The 24,392-nt window shown below is 34.1% G+C and overlaps 1 protein-coding gene across 6 annotated transcripts in view; it reads right to left on the reverse strand.

Moving 5' to 3' along the window:
* GRIK2 (glutamate ionotropic receptor kainate type subunit 2) overlaps positions 1–24,392 on the reverse strand; it is a 366,025-nt gene that overhangs the window by 128,023 nt on the left and 213,610 nt on the right. For all 6 annotated transcript variants that reach the window (XM_032682341.1, XM_032682343.1, XM_032682339.1 and 3 more), the window contains 2 exons: positions 22,102–22,308; positions 2,617–2,840 (listed from right to left, as the gene is read on the reverse strand). In XM_032682341.1, coding sequence (XP_032538232.1) covers positions 2,617–2,840; positions 22,102–22,308 — 431 coding nt within the window. The remainder of the gene's footprint in view (positions 1–2,616; positions 2,841–22,101; positions 22,309–24,392) is intronic.

Consider the following 24,392-nt stretch of genomic DNA (forward strand, 5'->3'; position numbering starts at 1 on the left):
TTTCAATGTACCAACCTCTTACACTCCAACACTGTTTAGAAGACGTGGTGAAACATTAAAATCACGAAACACTTGACAAAAAAATGGGAGGTTTAAACTTAAAAATAAATATTCTATACTGAATACTCTGGTGAGCTGTAATTATAAAACATCATATTGTAAAAGACATACTAAGTACTGCTCCAAACATAGGTACACCTTATTATGAAATACATAGTAATTATTATGAAACACTGGTAGTTAAACATTCATTATGAAAGGATTGTTATGAAATAGAAATCTTCTTAATAAGACATTCTAGGTGGAAGCTATTAATTTAATGGCATACAGTCCAACAGTTTCACAACACCAGGACTGAAAAATACATCAACTGTGCAATACCTAGCATATAATGTGCGCTGAAAATACATACCACTATGCTGCAAAGTCCTCTTCACTACCACACTTCAAAGTATCTCTCTTTACATGACAGATACATTTTGTGAATTGTATTTGCAAAAAACTCTTTTACTTTTGAATAACATTCTTCTCTCTGTTTAGTATTCAGCAGGAGATTTAATTTTTAGCTTAGACCTGCTTCCCTATATGAGGGATACTGTTGGAAAATGCTATCACATACTATTAAGTCATTCTGCATTATTAATAAAATCTGTAGATTGTCTTACATAATCCTACATCTTTTATTTCTAAATGTGTTATCAATATTTGATTGTACAAGTTAAGAATTATTGAAAATCTCTAGATCTGAAGGCTAATATAAATTTAGGTGTAAAAAAGGTACCTTATACAACTCTACAAAAAACCAAACCTCTGCTCAGTATAAAACATATTTCGTATTGCTTTACAATAAAGATAATGTTTCCAATTATATGAGGAATTTATGGTGCTGTCTACAAAAACAAGTGAAAAAAAATTTCAGCAGTATTGTCTACTATCTAGTGCTTCTGTGTAAAAATAAACATTACTTCCAGTTCTGCTAGAGAGCTCAAGTGGCTGAATTGCTTAATTAAAAAAAAAAAAAGGGCTTCAAGACAATCTATTTTTCCTAAAAAATATGTCAAGACACATTTTCAAAGCACAAGTAAGAACTCAGCCATACAACTCCTACTAACATTAGTGGGAGCTGTCTGTCAAAAGCACTGTGCATCATGCTGAATATGTCCTTCAGTAATAACAGTAGGGTTAAAACTTTTGGACATACACATAAATATTTTACATGAGGCATTTCACAAGATAAGTTGTGATTTATGCTCAGCTGTGCTTTCAGAGGTATCTGTATCACAGGAACACCTCAGAAATGAGTATACTCTCTGGTTATATAGTCCACTAAAAGCTACTGTTCTTTCAAGAAACTTTCATCATAAGTCTTGCTCTTTAAAGCAGACTTTTGAAGAAGGAACACAGCAAAGTTATTCATTACACATTATGTTTCAGTGTTATCTATATTACTTTAACAGCTCATGTACTTCATGTACAGGTGCTAAATTACTTTTAAACTGGTTTCTGAAAATATTGCTTCTCCCTAGTAGAGGAATGATACAACTTCTCTAAAATGAAACAGAGAGTATCAAAGACAGATGGAGAATCCTGATACTAACTACAGCACAATATAAAAAAGAAAAACATGAAGATTCTACTGTGAACCACAGAATGAAATCATAGGAATCTCAGGACTGAAGTGAGATTGCATTATCAACTCAAACAAAAAGACCCCAACTTATCAAGAAATAAAAGACATTACAGTTCATATGCATTTGATTAAAAAAAAATTACAAGTGACTACTAGGAGGAATCTGCAAAAGAGGTTAATTTATAACCCCAGGAATCGCTGATTTACTATTCTGATTGGTTTTATTTTGTTGTCACAACAAAAGCCAAAGTTACATGTAAAACTACTTCTGCGAGCATCTGGACTCAGACTTAATAAATTAACAAGGAAATTTTTTTTTTTTCTACTTGGCTGTGTCGAAGAAAATAGATAAAAAAGTGCTATATAAAATCAATTTATAATTTAATTATTAATGTATTCAACTCCTTAATTTCAAAATCTCAACTAAGCTTCCAAATATATTCCACTCTGAGACTTTAAATTCTGTGAGGTATCTCAGGGATAGCATATAATTAAAAAAAAAAAAAAAAAAGCAAAAACTAACTACTGTACCCTACTTCTAAGATATTAATCTACATAAACTGTTTTGTATAGAGGTAGAGGCCCGGTTTGGACATCTAGAATTAACATGGGCAACTAAGTACTCAGTTTGAGATTAAGCACCATAGCATAAAAAGAAATTGGGCTAACAAAATAAACCATGTCAGTTATGTTTCTAAATGCAAACATATTGGGAAAAGATATTTTGAAAACTTTCTAGTGTTTATAAATTTGTTAAGAAAAGAAGAAAGCTAGCTAGCATACTCAGGACTTAGTGGCATAAACTGGAGACTTAGTATGGCAGTAGAGAATATTAATAGTGAGAACCCTCATCATTAAATATTCTTCTGTACATCATGAAGTTTAAATATAAGAGTATGAAAGAAAATTTTTGTGACTTTTGACAATTATTAGTAAGAAAAAAATGGTAACAATTGCCAAAAAAATCACAAAAGTTGACATGTTACCTGGCTATGACAAAGAGCACACAACTGACACCCAAGTAAGCCAGCAGAATATACATCCAGATATCAGGGGAGAGAGGATTCAGGAAGGAGAAGACGCCCGGGTTTGTACCATTGGGCTTGCGGTACAAAATACTTATTCCAAGAGTCATAAAGGGCTTGGAAAAGTCGATGACCTTCTCACGAACATAGGTAATTGCCAAGGGTGCAACTGCAAGGTCAGCTTTCTGTTAACAGAAATACAAAAAGAGAAACAGACCATAAGTCAGAAGAAACAGGTTGAAGCAGACAATCAAATTATGCAAAACACAAACTGCATATGGAGGAGGTTTGTTCTTGTGCTAGGTAGTCTGAAATTTAAAACTCTCTTTTCCCTGTGAGTAAGGAAACAGATTTATTCTACCTCCTCTTTCCTAAACTGACATAGCAGTATTTAGAGAAAATTAAAAGCACTATTAGAGGGATAGAAAGGAAGGAAATTGTTGCATCTTGCAGAAAACATGGACATACATTATCACATATTTTAAAACTTTTTAAAATGTACATTTCAACATATGTCTTCTCTTGTCACTGCTTCACTGTGCTCTTTAGAAGCCAATACATTTGTGAAGCAGATGTGAATATGCTTGTACAAGTGCAGGGAAAGAGCCAGGAGGCAGTTCTTCCTATTTTAGCATAAAAGAATTAGTACAAAATGAAGAGCATTTTAAAATTGAAAGTGCTAAGTGCTAAGTGAGTAAGTTCTAACGAAGTACAACTCTTCTTACTAGTTTATGGTAATCACTACAAAACTTATAGATAGCTATTAATCAGTTGGAGCATTTAAAACTAAATCACATAATAGAATGCATTTTGTCAATTTCCATTTCATTTTAGTTATTATGGCAATAATTCATGGATTAGTGAATGATCTGTACTATTTTTTTAACCAAAATTTAATGGAAATCGTAGTGACAAGAAACCTACAGCATCTACTACTCTGTCAACAGCTCTTGAATTACTCCTGTGTATGTGTGTATGTGTGTGTGCATGTGCACATATGAAAAGAGAAAGTTCAGAGTGAGAAATTGTACAATATGAGACTTGGAAAGCGGTAAACTAAGAATTTCTTGTAAACTACATGTAAATGTAAATATGTAATGACAGAAATTATATGGCTACTATGGAAAACTCTTGCCCAAGTAATGTATCTCTGTAACATAGCTGCAAATAACATCATTTTCAGAATGCCTGTTCTAAACAAAGATACAGAGATTTTATTCCCAATAATATAAATTCATACATTTATGCATTTTTTGCTCAGTTGATATTGTGTATACTGTGTAATTCTCAAAATCCCACACAATGTTGTAGCACTTCAGTGTTTCCTTTATTTTGGTTGTCTTACCTTACACAAAGTTCTGCTATGGTCTATTGATATTATGAGCATTTATATAGTTAGATCTACTGTAGTTAGTTACAATGTAAAACACTGTTGGCACTGTTCATTTAATTTGGTAAGGGTTTACTGGTCAAAAAAATTATATGCACTTCATTTCCATTAGTATTAAGAACCTAGAGGTATTAATCAAGCCAGCAAGGCTTTATTCCACAGTGGATGACTTTTTATGGACTGTGTATTATTGATGATATTTCAGGTGGTGCAAAAAAAAAACGGTAAAGTAAGAAACTTAAATTAATTTGCATTAAAGTCATCGATCAATATGTAGAAATTTGCAAAACATAACAAACTATGTGAAGCAAATAGCAGATCCTAAGAGTCTGAAGCCAAATCGCTAGAAACTGTCAGCAGATGCAGCTGGACAAAGACAGAGAAAACAGATCTTTTGGAAGGCTGTTGGCAGTAATGAATTTTGGTCCTATACCTTTAACAGAATCTTAGTGAGTAACAAATCATTTCTTTTCAAAAATGCTATAGGAAATCCAACCCTTGGTCATTGGAAACAAAACCATATACAACTGAATATGTTATAGCTATTTCTAATGGAGTCAAGTTACAGATGAAATTAGAAAAATAACTGATCAAGAAATAATATGTCTCATATGACAGAACAGGACAATCAGATATCCCAGCTTGAGACCACAGATACAAAATTTATGCACATAACTTGACATCTCAAGATTCTCTTCTGAGCTTTAGTAATTCAGTTTCAATATTCTTGAACTAGAATATTATTGTAAGAAGAAAAATTAAGCATCTGACACAAAGAAAATCCAGAATCTTTACTAACTGAGGAAAAATAGTTGCTAGAAATACTGACTTAAAAATGTAATGTTGCCACATGTAACCACTTTTGTTAATATATATTATGTCTGAAATACTCATTCTCCTGGTTATTGTTTCATTCTGAAAGCAGCATGACTTGAAAGTAAGAGAAATCAGGAGCCAAATTTCCAGAAATGCAGTACCAGTGTCTCCTACACTTATCTACAACAAAAAAATGCAAGAGAATTCTCTGTTGTTTATTTCTCAGTATGAATTGGAGAGGAATGGTGTAAAATTAGGATTTTATCAATCTACATTTAAGAACATTAACAAATTAGTACATTCTAAAATGGCTTTCTGATAAGTTCCATTTCAAAGAATATTTATCTCACTTGGCAATGATTGATGATTCCATTTTTTAGAATGAACGCATACATGTTTCTATTCTTCAGAGGAAAAAAAAAGATTTATCTATCTGAAAACACAATCTTAAATAGTATATATTCTTGACCTTAGAGTTCTTGAAATATAAGCCGTTTTATGATAGCATCCAAGGACTAGTGATGGTAAACTAGATGCTACAGAGAAAAATTCTGTGCCAACTAAAGGTTGTAACAGCAAGTAGAAACAAGGAAGTCTGATGAAAACATTCCAACACAAGGTGCAGTCCTGAGCAAAATGAAAGTGTTGCACAGCCATACTATGTGCTGAAGGACTGCACTGCAGACGATAATTTGTGGTTGTGCATCTCTTCCCTTCCCACACTGCACCACCCCCCTCTGTGAACTCAAGACCTTCTGATAAGCCTTGACCAAACTAGCTGAAGGGTGAAGCTTCCACTGGTCATAAGAGTTGTGCAGTAAAGTGTCCCTTGGCAGCACTAGGACCTCTTGCATGGTACATGTGGGAACAATGGACCATAACAGCTGCTTGACCAAGGTGGGGACAAAGGATAAGCATTCATCTTCACAGCCATATAAAGCCTCTCTGTTTTGCTACTGTTTGCAGTTGTGAGATGTTCATTTGTTAACAAACAAATCAAGACATCCCTGATTTATTTTCTGCTACAAAAGTGCCTATAGCACTGGTTAAAAGTGGTTAAAACCATCTTCCTTTGCTTCTTCATTTACATTTTACTTCCAAGCAGCTTGTTGACTATTTTACATAAAGTAGTATTCAAAGAATAAAAGGGAGGACATTTTTTCATTTTTACAAGGCTGATATTTAGTACATAACCTCTAAGAGGACAGATTTAAAAATTACACTGAATTCAATCTACACATACAGTTACAAACAACTTCAGCAAGAAATCTGCAAGTATATGTGGCGTAGTGCATGGTCATAGCATGCCATGCTATGTAAGTGTGTATTTGCAGATATTGATGTTTTGTCTGTGAAAATTAACTCTATAAAATATAACCCAGATAAACAATCACATTAATTTGAGAGGAAATGGAATTTTGGAAGCATTTTATGGCTTCTACTAATAACACTGGGGAAGGGAAGTACAAACACAGATTGTATTTTCTTTTGATGATAATTTTCTGAAAAGCTTTTGTCTCACCTAGTTTACTCAAATGAAGAATTTAAATACAATCTAAACATGGAAACTGTAAAATGGCTAATAGTTATTTTTAATTAGACTCTACAACTACAGAATATTCAGCCATAATAATGGAGGTTTTTAGCTAATGTAAATGGAGTCTTCGGGTAAGAATTTTGCTGCTGACATTTTGCATCGATGTAGCAACTATGAATGCTTATATTAAAAATGCAAGTGGAGTCATACACTATCTATCTGAGTTGTTTATACAGTCAGTACAATCATATTGTAATTGTATAATATACACAAAACTACACATATACTGAAAATGCATTTTAGTAATTTTACTTCTATATAGGCAGCAATACACTTATTGCCAGTAATTACTTTTAAAAATAAAGGAATATACTTTTTTAAAAGGAAAAATTCATAAGGCTTCTGTTTAATCCACTATGCCCCTTCAGCTTAAGACCCTAAGTCAAAAGTAAACTTCTTCAGCTACCTCAAATTTTTGGGATTATTAACCTGAGAGTTGAATTTCAGTTGCATTCCCTTTAGAGAAAATGCATCCTTAAGATAAAAAGAGGAAGGCTAAAATCCAGCTTCAATTCCTTAAACCTTTCTAACAGACTCAATGCACAGAGAGCTTATGCATTATTCCTGTTCATAGAAGTGCATTTCCCTGCCAATGATCTAAAAAACTAAGAACTGTAATTTGCTTTTAAGATTACGGTCTATCTTAAACTGCCTTGTTCATGCTGCTACATTATAGAAAATGCACCCTGTGACAAGGTTTTGTTCCTGTCACAAGATCTTCATTACCTTTGAATCCACTAGGATTTTATTAGGAACTTATTGCTAGTTTTAGTTTAATTAGTCACTTACATTACTTTGACATTAATTCTTTTTCTATTATCTTTCAAAAGATCAACATATAATTCAGGTGGGGAGAGACATCAGAACATTTCTGTTCTAAGCACCTACATGATCAGACCAGGTTGCTCTGGGCTTTACCCAGTCAGTGTAGGAAACCTCCAAGGATGGCAACTACCTAACTTCTCTGGATAAGCCAGGCCACTACTTGTCTATCCATGCAGTGAAAAAGTTTCTACAAACAAGTAGTGGAGCAGGCTGTTTAGAGAGATTACGTAATTTCCACCCTTGGAAGTTCTCAATATATGCTTGTTGCCTTTTGGCTTCCTGCCAGGTTCCTCTGTGAAAAACCCAGATGAAGCTTCTTGATAATCTCCTCACAGGTCCTGGAAAGTAGCTACTAGAAATTACTATCTTTGCCAAATGTGAGTAGCATACCATAAAGTACAAAAAAACTTGCTATTTGATAGCTGAATTTAGATGTCATACCTTATTTGTGGGATCCTGACTTTTGTAATTTAAAATTAATTGCTAACAATATCAAATATAGATGGAACAGCAGTTAGATGGAATAGTAGTTGTTACTTTATTAGCATAATAAAGTACTTTAACATAAGAAAGTGACATATTATGACAGATTCAATTGATACAGGCTCAACTAACACATTTGAAATAGCTGTTGAGCTATTTCTCAATATTTACTGTTCAGCAACAAAAAGTTACTGAAAGACAGGTAGTTTACTCAGATTCGTTTTACTGACACTGTAAATATTACACAACTGTTTCATTTCTTTAGACTTTCTTATGTCAGCATGTCTAATTCTTTTCTTGGCAAAGTTTTGAATAGCTGTGGTAACTAATGGTCGTTTCAGCTACAATCCCTTTAGAGTCTTTAAAGGAGGGTCTTGATTTAGTAATCAACAAGATCACTTCTCTAGAGATCCAGACCTTCTAAAGAAACAAAAAAAAAAGGCAAAAGGTTTTGCAGAGGAAATTTGTCTGCTGTCCACCACTACAGAAACAACTTTTTATGTGAATTCAACTAGACAAAAATGTTTGGAATCTTACCTACATTAGTTTTATATAGGATAAAGCATATCTTTTGATCAACCTAGCACTGTCTAGAACTGGTTTTGGCATTGTTTTCTGTTTGCTCCTTTGTTATTATCTGAATAATGAGTCAAGGAAAAATGCTAGTACTAAACCATCATGAACTCTCTAATTAGTTACTTTACATTATTTCCTCTTATTCGAGGTTATTCTAGTTATTCTAGTTATTCTCAGTTGGCTATGCCAACATGGATTAGATTTAATAGCTGAAAAGATGTAATATGAGTACTCATTCAAAACAGTCACAAAGTTTCTATCTGTTGATTTACAGGACGCTTTCACTAAAGTATTTTCCACCAACTTCAGTTTAGTCAACAGTTACAGAAATTGTATGTAAGAGGACTAGAGGTAGTAGATCACAAAACTTTATGTAGCTGGAAGATGGGTGACTATAAGTTTCAACAATAAAAAATCTCAGACTTAATTCTTATCACTTCACTCTGGGAATTTTGCACAAAGGGCTGTTCTAATTGTTAGAAGAACAAGATTCACATGCTCACTGTGAAAAAGCAAACTGTCAAAGACATTATTTACAAGACAATGTAGATATTGTGGCTCAAAGTACAGGAAAGAAAAACTCTCCTATTACAAAAAAAAAGTAAGAGTACTTAAACTAAAATATTTCAGTTCTTCTTTGCTGTTTAATACTCTTTTTTCCCTAATGTTATACTTTTTACTAGAGATGGCAACTAAATATTAAAATATCAGACATCATGCTCCAGCACAACTTCCTGAAATAAAGTACAGAGGTAACATTGATTCCTTGTTTATAGCTAGCATTTTTGTCATACTTTCCAGATTGACTGCAGCTCCATGGAAGTGTTGGGTTTTTTCCAGTTGCTAACCAGCTGTGTCACCTAGACCTTTAGTTACTGCACTCAGAAGAAAAAAAAACTATTACTTTTCATTTTGACATAAATTCTGTTCTCAGATGAGGTTTTATCAAATTGTTTCAGTGAACTCATTTCATCATGCAATAAAGTTTGACTTGTGACAAATTTGACTTACTCCCACTTTTTTGTATGACTTTGTCATCTTCAATTTTTTACAATGGAATCAAAATGATTAATAAAACTTTTGTATAACATTTGGATGAAAGTAGATCACTGCAGGATATGCCACCACTTATTGATTAACAATTCTCAATTGATAACTTTTTGAAATCTATCATCAGCTTAATTAATTAATGGGATAAAACCTATTAATATGGACAAAAACAACCTCATTCCCCTCGCCTCCATTTTGATGCAGGCATGACAAGGACTAGACTTAATTTTTAAAAGAATCCACACTCTGGAATTCTCAATCAGAAATTAGATGCCAGGGTCTTACTTGAATTAAAAATGATCATCATTATAAGCAATAACAAAAAAAAGGTCTTTTTAGAAAACTCCATCAAATATAAAATAAAAAACAGCAGTGGTTTTATACTGTGTATAGTGTTAAAACCTTATATATCATACAATGTTTTACATGTCCCATAATTATAACAAAAATGTCTAATATAATAAAGATTATATTACTCAAAAATATTGTCACAAATATAAGAAGGAAAAATGTTAGCAGTATTTTTATGCAGTAGATTCTGATTTAGTTCTGTTCTGCCTAGGGTATATATAAGCTAGCTCCTTTGAAAAACTTATTACATTTATTTAAATTCAATAAAGTTTATCCAAGCTCTAGTAACTATTTAAATATTGAAGATACAAGGATAAACTTATTAACAATCAGCTTTAATGAAAATAAAATGCAAATCCTGAGGATGAAATCTGTGGTGGTTGAGCTAAAATGTTTCTGATATTTATAAGATGAAATCTATTAAGCACTTTAAAATGTCATTGCTGTTATAATTTATTCCTTGTTTTATGTGATGTTTTGCTTCATTCTAGAAGACAAAGACGAACAGAGGGGTGCAAATACATAATGAATAAGCACACACAACATAACAAGAAAAAACATTGGTCAGCATGACAGGCAGATGTAGACAAATTCCTTCCTAACCACTGCCCAATTAGAAAGTGGATGGATAGTTGAGTAACATTACCCACGTTACTAGAATCTCATGAAGCTCAGCAAGGTCAAATGCATGGTCCAGAACTTGGATCAAGGCAATCCCAAGCACAGATACAGGCTGGGTGGACAATAGATCAAAAATAACCCTGGTGAGAAAGAGTTGGGGTTATTGGTGGACCAAGAGCTCAACGTGACCCGGCAAGGGGCACTTCTAGCCAACACATAAGGCCAACTGCATCCTGGGCTGCATTAAAAGAAGACTGAGTGAGGTGATCCTCCCCCTCTAATCTGGTCTTGTGAGATCCCAAGGGGAGTACTGCGTCCAGTTCTGCTGCCCCTAGCACAAAAAAAATATCTATTGGAAAGAGTCCAGAGGAGAGACACTGAGTTGATCACAGTGCTCAAGCACCTCTTCTGTGGAGACAGGATGAGAGAGTTGGGGCTGTTCAGCCTAAAGAAGGGAAGGCCTTGGGGGCACCTTAAAGCAACCTTCCAATACCTAAAGAGGGCTTACAAGAAGACTGGAGAAGTACTTTTTACAAGGTTATGTAGTGATAGGACAAGGAGGAATGTCCTTAAGACAAAAGATGGTAGGTTTAGATATTAGGAAGAAATTCTTTACTAATAAGAGGTACTGGAATAGGCTGTCCAGAGAAGTTGGGGACTCCTCATCCCTGGAGGTGTTCAAGGCCAAGTTAGATGGGGCTCTGAATAACCTGATCTAGTGGAAGGTTTCCTGCCAATGGCAGTGTTGTTGGAACTATATGGTCTTCCAAGTCCCTTCCAACCAAAATCATTCACAATTAAGTAATCTTAATCAGTTAAGATTAAGTTAAGAATCAGTTGATCTTTACTGAGTTACTATGTTAGTGATCCTTGATGTCTGCTTAGCATTTGATGATACTCATCCAGATTGACAGCTCCAGGTCTGAACTGGTACAAGAGAAACAGGGACATGCTGGAATAAGTATAGCAAAGTGTTATGGAGATGATTAAGAAGTGTGAGTACCTGCCAGTTGAGGACAAACTTGAATGATCTGTGACTGGTTAGCTTGAAGAAGAGAAGGTTCAGGGAGATCTGATGAGGGGATAAAAATAACTGAAGGAGAAGTAAAGAAGATGGAGCCAGAAACTTCTCAGTAGTACCTAGTGAAAGAAGAGCTAACAGGCACAAATTGAAATGCAGGAAATTCCATTCAAAGATAAAAAAGAACCAAACACTTTTTATTTTGGGAATACTCAAACACTGGAACAGGTTACCCAATGAGGTTGTAGAGTCTCCATCCCTAAGGACACTCAGAAGTTGACAGAACATGGCCCTGAGCAACCTGCTCTAGCTGACCATGTTTTGATCAGGGATTTGGATGAGGTGATATCTAGGATCAGTTTCAACCTCAGTGATTCTTTGATTCTGCAGTTCAAGTAATTTCTCTTTCCAGTTCTCTAAACTCATCCCTTTAACAAAACTGCAGTTTTATTTCTATTCTGGATGTAGACAGAATTTGCAACTAGTGAAACTAGTTTGCATATAGTCTCCTGGTTTCCCAACAATATTATGATATTCCCCTGTTAAGTAGATAAAAAAGATAAAATCCTTCTTACAATTACAAAGACAGCCAGAAATTGCTGAATTATCTAAGCTGCTACTGCTCTTTCAGCAAAAGTCTATTGCCCTTATGTAGGTCTCTAATAGTAACTGGATTACTCCAGAGAAGAGCAATGACACCGTACTTCTGTGGTGGCTTTTTCTAACTGTACCATCTTTTTGTTATTATTACACTATACCAATAATATAAGTGTAGATCCTGCACTGGTCTTGCTGCTACATTTTGAAATTATGAAATCTACAGTATTTCAATAGGTCTTTTGAGAGCCAGAAGGGTTACTTTCAAACTAGCTTGAAAATCATAAGCCATGGAAGTGAGAGGGCTGAATGGTGCACATGGTATCTTTTCTATCCAGAAAAAAAAAAGTAAAGAAAATCAATTACCATGTATTTCAAGAATGACTTTTGATACATTTTTGAAAAGATACTTATTCTAGAATAAGTGTAGCAATCTTTACAAATTAATCTACATATTAAAAAAAAATCTAGCAAAACACAAATGGCTTTTTATTAACAATGTGTTTTACGTACTATAAATTAATGTTTTACTTCCAATAACAGATTATTGAATACACTTCTAAAGCAGAGCAAGAAGTAAAAAATCTTCCCTCAGGTTTAATACTTTTCTTTGAACTTGACCACATAATCTTAAAACTTTTAACCATCCATTTTGCATTACACGGGGGTTTTATATAAAACATGGCCTCAGTATGTCATTTATTTATCCAGTATCCAGAGTCAAAAATCTCTAACAGGTATCTATACTGTTTCACAGCTTCTACTGGCACTTTATGAGTACTGTGTCCCACAGATTCACATAAAAATATACAAACATTCTTTACAAGCCCTTAAGGTTGGTATGCATATTTATGTGTGTGTGTGTATATATAGATATTTTTCACACTAACATATGTTATCAGGAAGAGAAGTTAGTCATCTTTGGAAGCTACCACACATCACTGCTAATTGTGCCCTCAGAGGTCAGGAAATGGCAGAAAAAAACTGACTGTGCAGATCAATTTCAAAGTATTGCGACAAAATAAAGTGATTTTCTTCCTAACACACGCAGACAATCATTTTCATTTCATGTATTTTGGATTTAACTAAGGCTGCATTTGCTGTCTCTTTTTTCAACTCTGACTATTTGACTTTTATTTCCTTAAACAACAGAATTATCTTAGATCTCTAAGAATACCAGATCATACTTAATACCTTTCAGTTTCCCAAACATTATGTCGTATTTTGGGCATCATTCCCAGAGACACATCTCCTGCCAGCACATCCTCAAACTGGTTTACCAAAATGGTGCTTCGATGAGAATTGAACTACTCAAGGTTTCCACGGTCCCTTCTCCCTACCTTCCATGAAAAGTTCACTTTGAGATATGTTGAAATTCTTTGGAGATGAGTAAAAGACAAGTTACAGCATGGAGTTTTTGAACTTAATTTTGTTTTGGATCTTCACAGTGATCAAGTACTGCACACTGAAGTAAAGTTATTGTAGAAACATATAGAATGAAGAGATTCATGATAAGCTCAAAAAATAACTTGCTGAACACTTTATGTTAAAAACAAAATTGTAAATCCCTTCCTTGGAGGAAAAGTACATATTTGAAAAGTCATTTCATCAATTTTCTCCAGGTAACTTAATTTCTACTAAATGTGATCAGCTCCAGTGATCAAATTTTCCTAAACCAGGACAGACAGAATAAAAATGTAGACACATGATTTTACCTAATAAAAGGGGCAAGTCCCAATGGAAATGAACCCTGCTATTAGAGAATTCTAATTTTCCCATGAATTTCACATCAACAGACATATCATAGAAACAATAATCCCCCTGTTATTTTCTACCATTCTTCACTATCATTGTAGTAACAAAAGTGAAAGATCAGATAAATGTATGAGGATATGAAAAATGTAATACTTGTAAGAATACAACCCTAGCCCAGGATCCAATCAGTTCCTAATCATTACTGTAAGCATAGATGATGCTTGAGCTAAAGAGTCATTGTTTGGATTCTCATTTAAAAAACTTCATGCCACTGCCTTGATGGCAGTGCAGTGAAAATTAATTCAAATTAATTCCAATTATTCACTGCACAGTTATTCTCTCTAACTGAAACCTAATAATTTTGTATAACCAAGTGCTTTCACCAGGCAAGTCCATAATACCTTAACTGTAAAAAAACATTATTTAGGAGAAAAGCATTACTTAGTTAAACAAACAAGAAAGTAATATTCACTTACTCTTAATGTCAAGAAATTTCAACTGAACTACCCTCCGAGTACAGATCTCCAGAAAAAAAAGCACACATCTCAGAGCACTTAAAAGACCTTGTTGTCAAAGTCTCCTACCACTTCTGGTGTCAAATAACTGTGAATGTACTTGAAATTTTTCATCTAGTTTCTTTGGGAAACATAGGACATAATCAGCTCAAAAGATCACGAATTAACATTTATGAGCATCAAGAAAAAGTGTATACTTTGTTATTCTCTGTTCCTTACTGTAACATTGGAAATATTGCTAGGCCTTGCTTTACTAAATGCAGACTGGAAGTTCCTTGATTTTTGGAAAACAAGTTTCAACTTGTTTTCAACTGCTGTTGAACTCACTTTCAACTGCTGTTTTATTGAAAAACTACATCTTCAGTCTGTCCCATACCTGAAATCAGTAACAATGCAATAGGGAATCCACATACGCACATATGTGTTCCTAGCTGAATTAAGGCACATGCTTTGCACACTTGGCCTAAACTTCTGGCTTAAGCAGAACTACTTTGGCATATTAGATTACTGAGGGGGATTTTTATCATTTCCCTGGCGTTTTTCATGGGTTTATGCACTTCTATCTGAAGTTTATATTCTGCATAACATTGTTGAGTTAGGATCTGTTTGCACATTCTTCCATGAAATATCATACACATCCTTTAATAGAGAGTGACAAAGTAACCATGAAAACTATAATCTTCTGAGTATAGATATCAATGTTTGCCTGTTAGTTTGAAATAGTAGTAAAACTCTAGCTACTAATGACATTCTATGGTCATGTAGAAGATCATCTCTTTATATTTCACTTTAAAGAAAACAAACAAACAGGAACAGAAGATGTATAGTATGGCATATCTGAGTTAATTAAATTGATAAATTCAGACATGAAAGATATTTGAAGTGAGGTTCTGTGAACATATACAGTTTGCTTAAGTGAAAAACAGAATATCAAGCAAAAAAAGAGGCATGCATAGCTGCTTGTCAGGGACACACTGCTGCTTATTTAGCTTGGGATAATTACATTGAAAAAAAAAGGTCAGAGCACATGAAATTGTGGTTTAATGCATTAACAATTAAACTGAAAACACAAAAAGCACAAGTGATATTTTCTGGCATATTACATATTATCATAATAAATTATCCTCTAGACCCCATGACAGATTTCACACAGAAATAAAATGCTACTTTAATGAGGAAAAGGAAACATGCAAACAATTACTGGTAGATGATATGAATACTTAAGACAATAAACAAATACATGAAAGGTATGTTACAGGCACTTAACAGTTAAAAAATCATGGGTGTTATATCATGACACAGAATAACTGTAAGGAGTTAGAATACTATTTTGAAATATTAAATAATGCAAATTAGTATCTTTGTTTAAAGAGACAGTTGTACTGGAAAACTGCCAGCATAGCTTAACAAATTTAACTAATAATGATTACTGGAAACTCAGAGAAGAGAGCTTCAGTATAGAACAGAGATACTTAGTCTTCAAGGTAAATAAATTAATATCAAGAAATAAAAATGATCTCAGAACAGATGGCCTTCAAATGGCTAAACAGAGAAATCAGGAGAGAGATAAATTATAAATAAAAAATAAAAAAGCTGAAAATACAAACAGATAAGGATAAGAAAACTGAAATAGAACAGAAGTATTTTATTTTATCTTCTATACAGAGAATACAGAAAAAAGTGAATTGTGTTTTGTTGTTTTTTTTTTAAAAAGAGGGCAAATAAAAATAAAAGAAAATGCCGAGATACTAGAAAAACATTAAAAAACAAGGTCAGCAGAAATTCATAGTCATTCAGCTTACCACCTATCTATATTCACCAGAGTTGCTGGTTCAAGCAACTGTAGCTGAACTGCAGACTTGCCAAAACACTATGTTGTTTACGGAATATTACCCTCAAAACATCATCTTCCCTAAGTATCAGAGTTCAAATTTATTACATGTACAATACATCTAGCATAAGGGAAATTTTCATCAAATGACACCTTAGATTCAGCTGTGGATGCTAGCTTAGACTTAAGGTTTGAAAAAAAATTAACTGTCTCACACATTTTGTCAGAAAGGTTGCTTAAGTTTTGTACTTACAAGGAGCTTAGACACCTCTAAGGAGCTTATAAGTATTATACTTAATTATTATATATTAAATAATAATTTAAGTTCAACTTTTGTAATGTAAAAGTGCTCAATGTATCCAATGCAAACTCATAGAAGAAAAGGAGAAATTATTATATAAAGTGTGAAAGCTTTATAGATGAACAAGGCATTTTGTAATGAAATCTATGAGAAAAGAAGACTTAGAAACTCTAAAATCAAGATAGATTTATGTATTCTGAAGGTGAAAACCATTTGAAGATAAATGAAACGTTACACCTTCTGCTGAGCTGAGTATTTATATTGCTCTCACTGATATCCATTCAAACTAAAACACATTAAGTGGTTTGTGAATACTCAGAGTTTAGTGTATATTATTATATCTTCTATACTGAACTGTATTACTTCAGAGTATTAAAGATGTAACATTAAAATACTGCCCTGTAATATAATTTATTTGGTGATGTTTTACTTAAAATGTCACAGTTTTCAAAAGAATTTTCCTTTAGCCTTACTTCTAGACCTTTAAACCCTTCCTCTGAAGGAGTCCTGAACACTTTCCATGTTCATTTCAAAAACGCAGATGTGAAACGTTAAGAACTAATATCAGTGGATGCCAAAGAGATCTACTCAGACTCTCAGGTAATGGAAAAGTATTGGAACCTGGGTCTAATGATGAAATCAAGGTTCTCGGAACAGCAGCTGTTCAGAAGCCAGTGCAAAATGACTCCATCTGCACAGGTTTAGAACAGTGAAGATTAATATACACTGCCAACCACCTGTCCAGGAAAAACACACAAAGGTCTTGTACAGGATAACCATGCGCTTGCTATACACTCACTGGTAACTGATTAGGCTACCATATCTCTTAAGATGTGTGATATATAAACTCTACCTTTCTCAGTATCAGGGTCCCCAAACATGAGGCTGGGACACTGCAGGTGCATTGCTTAAGAAAAAAATCCATTCTAATTCTACACTTTATGTCCCTCTCATCAATCAGTAGCGGATTCCCAAGGCCCAAGTGTGGGTTTGAGTCCCACCAGAAACAGAGGTGTAATAGTGGGTTTGAGTTCCACCACAACTCCTGGTGTATTAGTGGGCTTGAATCCCATTAGAAGGGAAGTGAGTCCAACTGGAATTCCCTTGACACAAGCTTATAAACCTGTTACATGATCTACACTTACATGATAACTACATGCTGTTAACCAACACCCTCAGGGCCTTTCCTGACAAGCAGCTTTCCAGCCTCTGTCCTCCAAGTTTGTAGCATTGCATTAGATTGTTATGACACAGGTGCAGTCCCAGTACTTGGCCTTACTGAACCACCTATGACTGGCCTTGGCCCAGTGGTCAAAAACAATACTATGTCTAACTCAAATTAAGTAATGCTCTTCAATTGTACAACTGTGTGAAAGTCCTCCAAGCTGAAAATCCTACTCTTCTGAGATAGAAAGTTCCAATTTAATCCTCACATGTAATAAAAGACCAATCATAATCTAAAAAATTGGACCTTTTCTGTGATTATTTATGAATCATAAAAGATCTCCAAGCCTTGAAGTCTATTCGTAGTGCATAAGCTTTGTGCTGTAGAAGAATCATCCAAAGTGCCAAAAAAAGGTTATTTTTAATACTGCATATATAATAACAAATCACTTTCCAGTTATGTCTCTTTCAAAGTATAAAACAGTAATTTCATTCCTGCTTTAGAACCCAACTATAAGAAGGTTTTTAAGTAATTTTGGCTGTGTAAAGTGGAATGTTGAACAGAAAAAAAAAAGCAAAATTATATATTTTCATTTATAATTTAGTTCAAAATAAATTCAATAAATCTCCCCTTTCAGAAAGTTCTTGAACCAAAGACAGAAAGTCAGCATAAAGAATACTTTTTTATGGAGAATGCATACATAAAATATGGAAATACCTGGAACTTAGCTCCCCCTCCCTCAAATATATAACACCCATATCTTGAATTAACCTGAGAAGTGGTTAAAATACTGAATGTAAAATTGTGACAAAGAAATCAGACAGCTTAACTGGAGAAACTAAATTTAAAATTTATTCATAGAGAAATCTCATCTATATTTGCTGTCCTAGTGAATATTTCTCTTGCATTTGCAGCTCTAGAGACTTCTGTCTTTTCCTACAAGAATTCATTATCAGTCAGTCATAAAAGGGAAGGAACCAATGAACTAATTTTTCACTTTCAGTAGTTATCATTTATTCAAAAGGAAACTACATATTTTTTGGAGACCAATATCAGAATGAGTATGTGAAGTCTGAGTAAAATAGTCAAAGAAAGAGGAAATGTGAGTAAACTATGCAAAAGGAGATTGAAAACAAAGACTGATGTAAACACTTCAGCCTCTGTTCACACCGTAAAATTTCAAGCCTGAGGCTGACATAATATGCTGAACTCAGCTCAGATAGCATCATCTTTTTTTCACTTAGACTTTTGAGCTCAAGCACTTACGAAAAGTGACTAAGCATGGATTTAAACAGTTTATTTAAATTTTAGATTTTACTTAGTACTTTTCATCTTTATATAAATTGTACATCTTCCTTTCTATATAAATAATATATCAAAATTATGCACTTGGATTATAAATGTGAACTCATTACCCTTGCAGATACATACTATGCTACAGCATAGTAACCTTTCTTTCTGAACTTAACTGATGGAGAGATAAATTATAAAAAACAAATAAAAAGAAAGTAATTTCTTAAAACATTTTTCAATGGATGTATGGCCACTTTAAGAATTATCTTTATTCTGTAGTCTATTTCTTTTAATTAGAAACTCAAACTAAAAAAAGAGTTTATTAAATCACTTTATAGAAAAGAGAGCCTTTTTGACACTAAAAATATTATCTAAGGGAAAAGAAAGATTGAAAAGCTAAGCTACCGGGCAATGTGAAGTACGAACCACATGAAAGCATCAAATGTGGTAACGGTCTGTCTGGATTTTTTTCACTACATTCTCATGCATCAGTTCTGAGGTCTGAGGTGTTGCTTACTAGTAAAATGTACCAATGACATGCATTCAAATAAAGGGCATTGGTGTATAAATAAATTGCATGTATTCAAATATATTATAAAATAAGAATAGATAAAACAAACAAAAAAAATAAAGGAAAATTTTAACAATTGAGAAATTGAGAGAGACTCATAAAAAAATTTATGGTCCAGGTTATGAAGTTGTACTACATCTTCCATGATGTACTAATACAGTTTCTAAACTCTTTTGATTCCTAAATAAAAAACATTTCAAAAGGCAAAATAAATTTTAATCTACATTTAGTTATATATTATCTGTGGAAATAGAGAACACATGTTTCATTCTGTGTTATCAAGAGGAAAGGATGGGAAAACTACAGTTCCACACACTTTTCTGTTGCAACTTCTTCAAATGCATTTTATTTCAAGATTATCTTAGTGAAAAGCTTAGGAGGCCATACCAGTTCTTTTTTAAGAATGTTTTAAGGCTGAATAATAAAAGGCATATAAAAATGTGATTTATTTTTGCTTCTGAGTATATACTTCCACAAAATCCACCTCAATCATGGAAAATTAGTTCCAGATGATGGTATTACCTAGCAACCATCAAGTCTAATAGTTAAACAGGTCTATGCATTTATTCACGTATAAAAATGCGCGTGTATAGAGAGGCACAGAGAGTGTAGCTAAATATGTTTGTTTTCTATGTATGCGTACTAGGTATAACACATACACACATTAAAGATAATATAACTGTAATACTCCTACGCATTCTTCTTAAAAGTGTGAAGCCAGGCATAATCAACATCTGTTGCAACGCCAATACCAGATTATCATTTACTAAAAAAGCATGAAGAACAACCCTCCTAGTAAATGTGAATATTTTGATTAGCACATGTTCTGCCCATCTGCTAAAATCTTAAAGCAAATTGAAACAAGATTAGGGAATATTTTTTTTCAAGCTATTCATGTAGTTTCTGCCATCATTAAGAGGTTCCATTTGAATTAACTATAAAATAGTCTTCTCTTTTTCCTATTTTAAATCACAGTGATGTGCAGAATATGTTTCATCTCAGCCTTTGACCACATGTCTATAGAGAAAATGCTATCAAGTAATTTACCCAAATAAATGCAGAAAGGGATAATACATAATTTTTAAATTGATTAAAATATTTCTAAGGGACTAAATTCAACTGACGCGACCAAACAAGAAAGCATGCTTTAAAAAACCTGAAGTAATGCCTCCCTTACTCATTTACAGGTAATTGTAATGGTATCTGTCTTGACACTGCTTTACTCCTTCAGTATACGTGGATATTGTTGTTTTATTGCTTGCATTTTATTGTTAAAATTTCAAGAAAGATTAATATCAAACAATGTCTGTGTTTATAGAATCACAGAATCAACCGGGTTGGAAAAGACCTCTGAGATCATCAAGTCCAACCCATGACTCAACACCACCCTGTCAACTAGACCATGGCACTAAGTGCCACATCCAGTCTCTTCTTAAATACCTCCAGGAACAGTAACTCCACCACCTCCCTGGGCAGCCCATTCCAATGTCTGATTACTCTCGCTGTAAAGAATTTTTTTTCTAATGTCTAACCTAAACCTCCCCTGGTAGAACTTAAGACTGTGCCCTCTTGTCCTACTGCTGGTTGCCTGGGAGAAGAGATTGACACCCACCTCGCTGTAACCTCCCCTCAGGTAGTTGTAGAGAGCGATCCTCCTCTCCTCCAAGCTAAACAGCCCCAGCTCCCTCAGCCACTCCTAATAGGACTTGTGCTTCAGCACCTTCACCAGCCTCGTTGCCCTTCTTTGGACACTCTCTAGCACCTCAGTGTCTTTCCTGAACTGAGGGGCCCAGAACTGGACACAGGACTCAAGGTGCAGCCTAACTAGTGCCGAGTACAGGAGCAGAATCACTTCCCTGTTCCTGCTGGCCACACTATTCCTGATACAGGCCAGGATGCTATTGGCCTTCTTGGCCACCTGGACACACTGCTGGCTCACGTTCAGCTTTCTGTTGATTAGAACCCCCAGGTCCCTTTCTGCCTGGTCATTCTTCAGCCTCTCTGTCCCCAGCCCGTAGCACTGCATGGGGTTGTTGTGACCAAAGTGTAGGACCCTGCACTTGGTCTTGTTAAACATCATACCATTGGATTCAGCCCATTTATCCAGCCTGTCCAGGTGCCTCTGCAGAGCCCTCCTACCCTCCAGCAGATTGACACTCCCCCCCAACTTGGCGTCACCTGCAAATTTGCTGATGATGGATTCAATCTCCTTGTTCAGATCATCAATAAAGATATTAAACAGAACTGGGTCCAACACTGATCCTTGGGGGACACTACATACACAGAAATTTCTCTGAGACAAAATCTCAGATCCACTACCAGAAGAAGAGACCTGACCTCTATTGATTATTGAAGACATATATTTCATTATAAAAACCTCTACATCATTCTCAGAAATAAATTCTTAGTACTATTTATTCCATATTTTGTCTTAGGCATATGTCACAGAAGAGTTAAACCAGTTTGGCCAAAACACACACTTCTATACACAAAACCGAGATATTTCATTTAACAAACAAATTCCACACTGAAGAAATAATGGATATGAACTTACTGGCACTGTTTCTTTAAACATCTGCATTTTGAAAACAGTAGTATTCAAATGGTATCTTCATAAAAGTTTTACAATTCTTACAGACAGATTTGAAATCTAAATGGATACTGGAAAGCTTCTAAAAGTTAACTTACATGATCAATTAGTTCACGAACCATTCCATTCCACTGTCCACTGGCATCTTCTTGGGCTCCATATTTTCCATCCTCCACCAGTCTAATCTCATAGGAAAATCCAAGGATAGTAGACAGCTCCCTGAGGAGGTCAATGCAATAACCTTCAAATCGGTCATTTCCATACAAGGGTTTGTCAGACTTCTTGAACATAACATACGGCTCTTCCTGTAAGTATTAAAAAAGCAGAATGGATAATGAGTGCCCTCACACCTTTCTTCTTGTTTTAGCCTTAAGTGGTACACAGTCATGTGCACAGATGCATATACAGTCATAATTCATGATACCACTCCCTGTACAAAGAACTAATAAGAAAAGTAGAATCCTTTAGATTTGATTATGTCTGTATAAAGTCTCCATATATCTTTAAAGTGAATTTAGTCAGAAGATTCTCTTTCCCACATTTTTATTTGAAAAAATTACACTCTAAACACTGTAGACATACCTTCAAGGAGTTCATATAAGAACTAAATTTAAATGTGTTCCTTAAGAAATTGCATCATACACTAATGTCAAATGTATTGTTTGGATGGACAGTGTAGACTGTTAAAATGTAGAAACAATGTACTTTGGCAAATGAAAAAAAAATTAAAACTCCAACTATCAGTCAAATATTTTAAGTATTAGATTTTATACTTAATACAAGTATTTTAACTGTTTTTTCATTGCTTTGTTAAGTAAAATATCAAAAGCCCACAGGGGGAGGAAAAATTTAATGAAAGTACCTATTGCACTACTGTCTTAAGTTATAGGTTGCCATTTACAAGACTGTAGCAAAACCCAAAAAATTAACTCAAAAAGTAAATTTTATGATACACATTCCATGACAATTGAATTTAATTTCTTCAAATATTTCTCTTCTTATGTTTAAATTAAAGTACAATATGACTTTTTTTGCATTAAGTGGGCAAACAGAAAGCAAATAAATTAAAATGAATGACAGAACAATCATAATTATGGGAAGAAAATTAACATTTAGCAAAACATAAGATTTTTATGTGTGTTTCTCAGTGTAGGATGGCCTTTCTCAAATACAGAGGTGAAGGGAAAAATACAAAAAAACAAACGGTAGTTTTCTGTTATAATATGACATGAATATTCAAGTTGTATTTGATAGGTTAAATATGCAACTTGGTCTTTTCTCACCTTTGGGATAGACTTTTTTCATTTTTTACAATGAAAAAAAAACAAGAACCAAGTAAGGTAAGACAAAAGGTAGTAGATCCAAACACTCTATCAAATACAAGTCTCAGTTAATAACCAGAAAAAACTCTCCAGGGCAACTTAGGAAAACTCTTAGTCCTAAATCTCCACATCAGCACTCGGTGGCATTAAAGGCATCTCACTGCATGGGCATCTGGCATCTTTAATAATGATTTGTTAACATTCTTTATAGAAACCTCTGTCTTGAGGTTTCCCTTGACTTGAACATTAACTCTACATAAAACTGAAACTTGAGTATAGAAGATTCTGCCAAAAAAATGCAAAGGAGAATGCAGGGAGAAATCTTGTTCTTAAAAGAATTGTATTCAGAAGATATTTGCACCCCTGTTGCCTCTTACACTTTTTTTTAAATAAAATAAAACACTGAATTCAGACTCTGCTGAGTCTGATTTTTATATACTTCTATTGATAGGATTATAGCCATATTTATAAAAAGTACATCACTGATCTTCATACAATTAACAAGGAACATAAAATCAATTGTCTGGAGAAACTACTAGGATGATTTGACAGAAATTTTTCAAACAACAGATAAGCAAAAAACTCCAGAATAGCTCTTCTAGGTGAAGTACTGACAAGAGCAAAGACCTAACAGAAAACATGAAAGTTGAAAGCCATTTAAATGACAAGGATCATTGAATAATTCTTCAGAAGCAGAGATGGTGTCAGAGCAAAAACAATGTATGAAAATAGTTGTTAATAAACTCAGACAATTGATATGAAATATCTCAAAGAAAGCAACTGTAAGGAAAACAGTTTCCACAGGTGAAATGAGAATTCCTTAGAAAAGCGTGCTATTGGCCAAGCAGAAGGTATGCTAAGACCAAATATATTTTCTTCACATTAACTAGTCTCAAAACAGTGAGTGCTCAAAACAGTGTTATAACACAGAGATATTTTCATTACTGCTGAGCAGTGCTTACACAGCTTCAAGGCCTGTTTTGTAGGCATGATGAAATTCCAACGTAGCTTGGAATGCTCACATACACAAATTGTAGACCTTTGCTCTTGGAGTCACTCAGATATTT

This window comes from Chiroxiphia lanceolata, chromosome 3 (assembly GCF_009829145.1).
Source record: "Chiroxiphia lanceolata isolate bChiLan1 chromosome 3, bChiLan1.pri, whole genome shotgun sequence".
Lineage (NCBI taxonomy): Eukaryota > Metazoa > Chordata > Aves > Passeriformes > Pipridae > Chiroxiphia > Chiroxiphia lanceolata.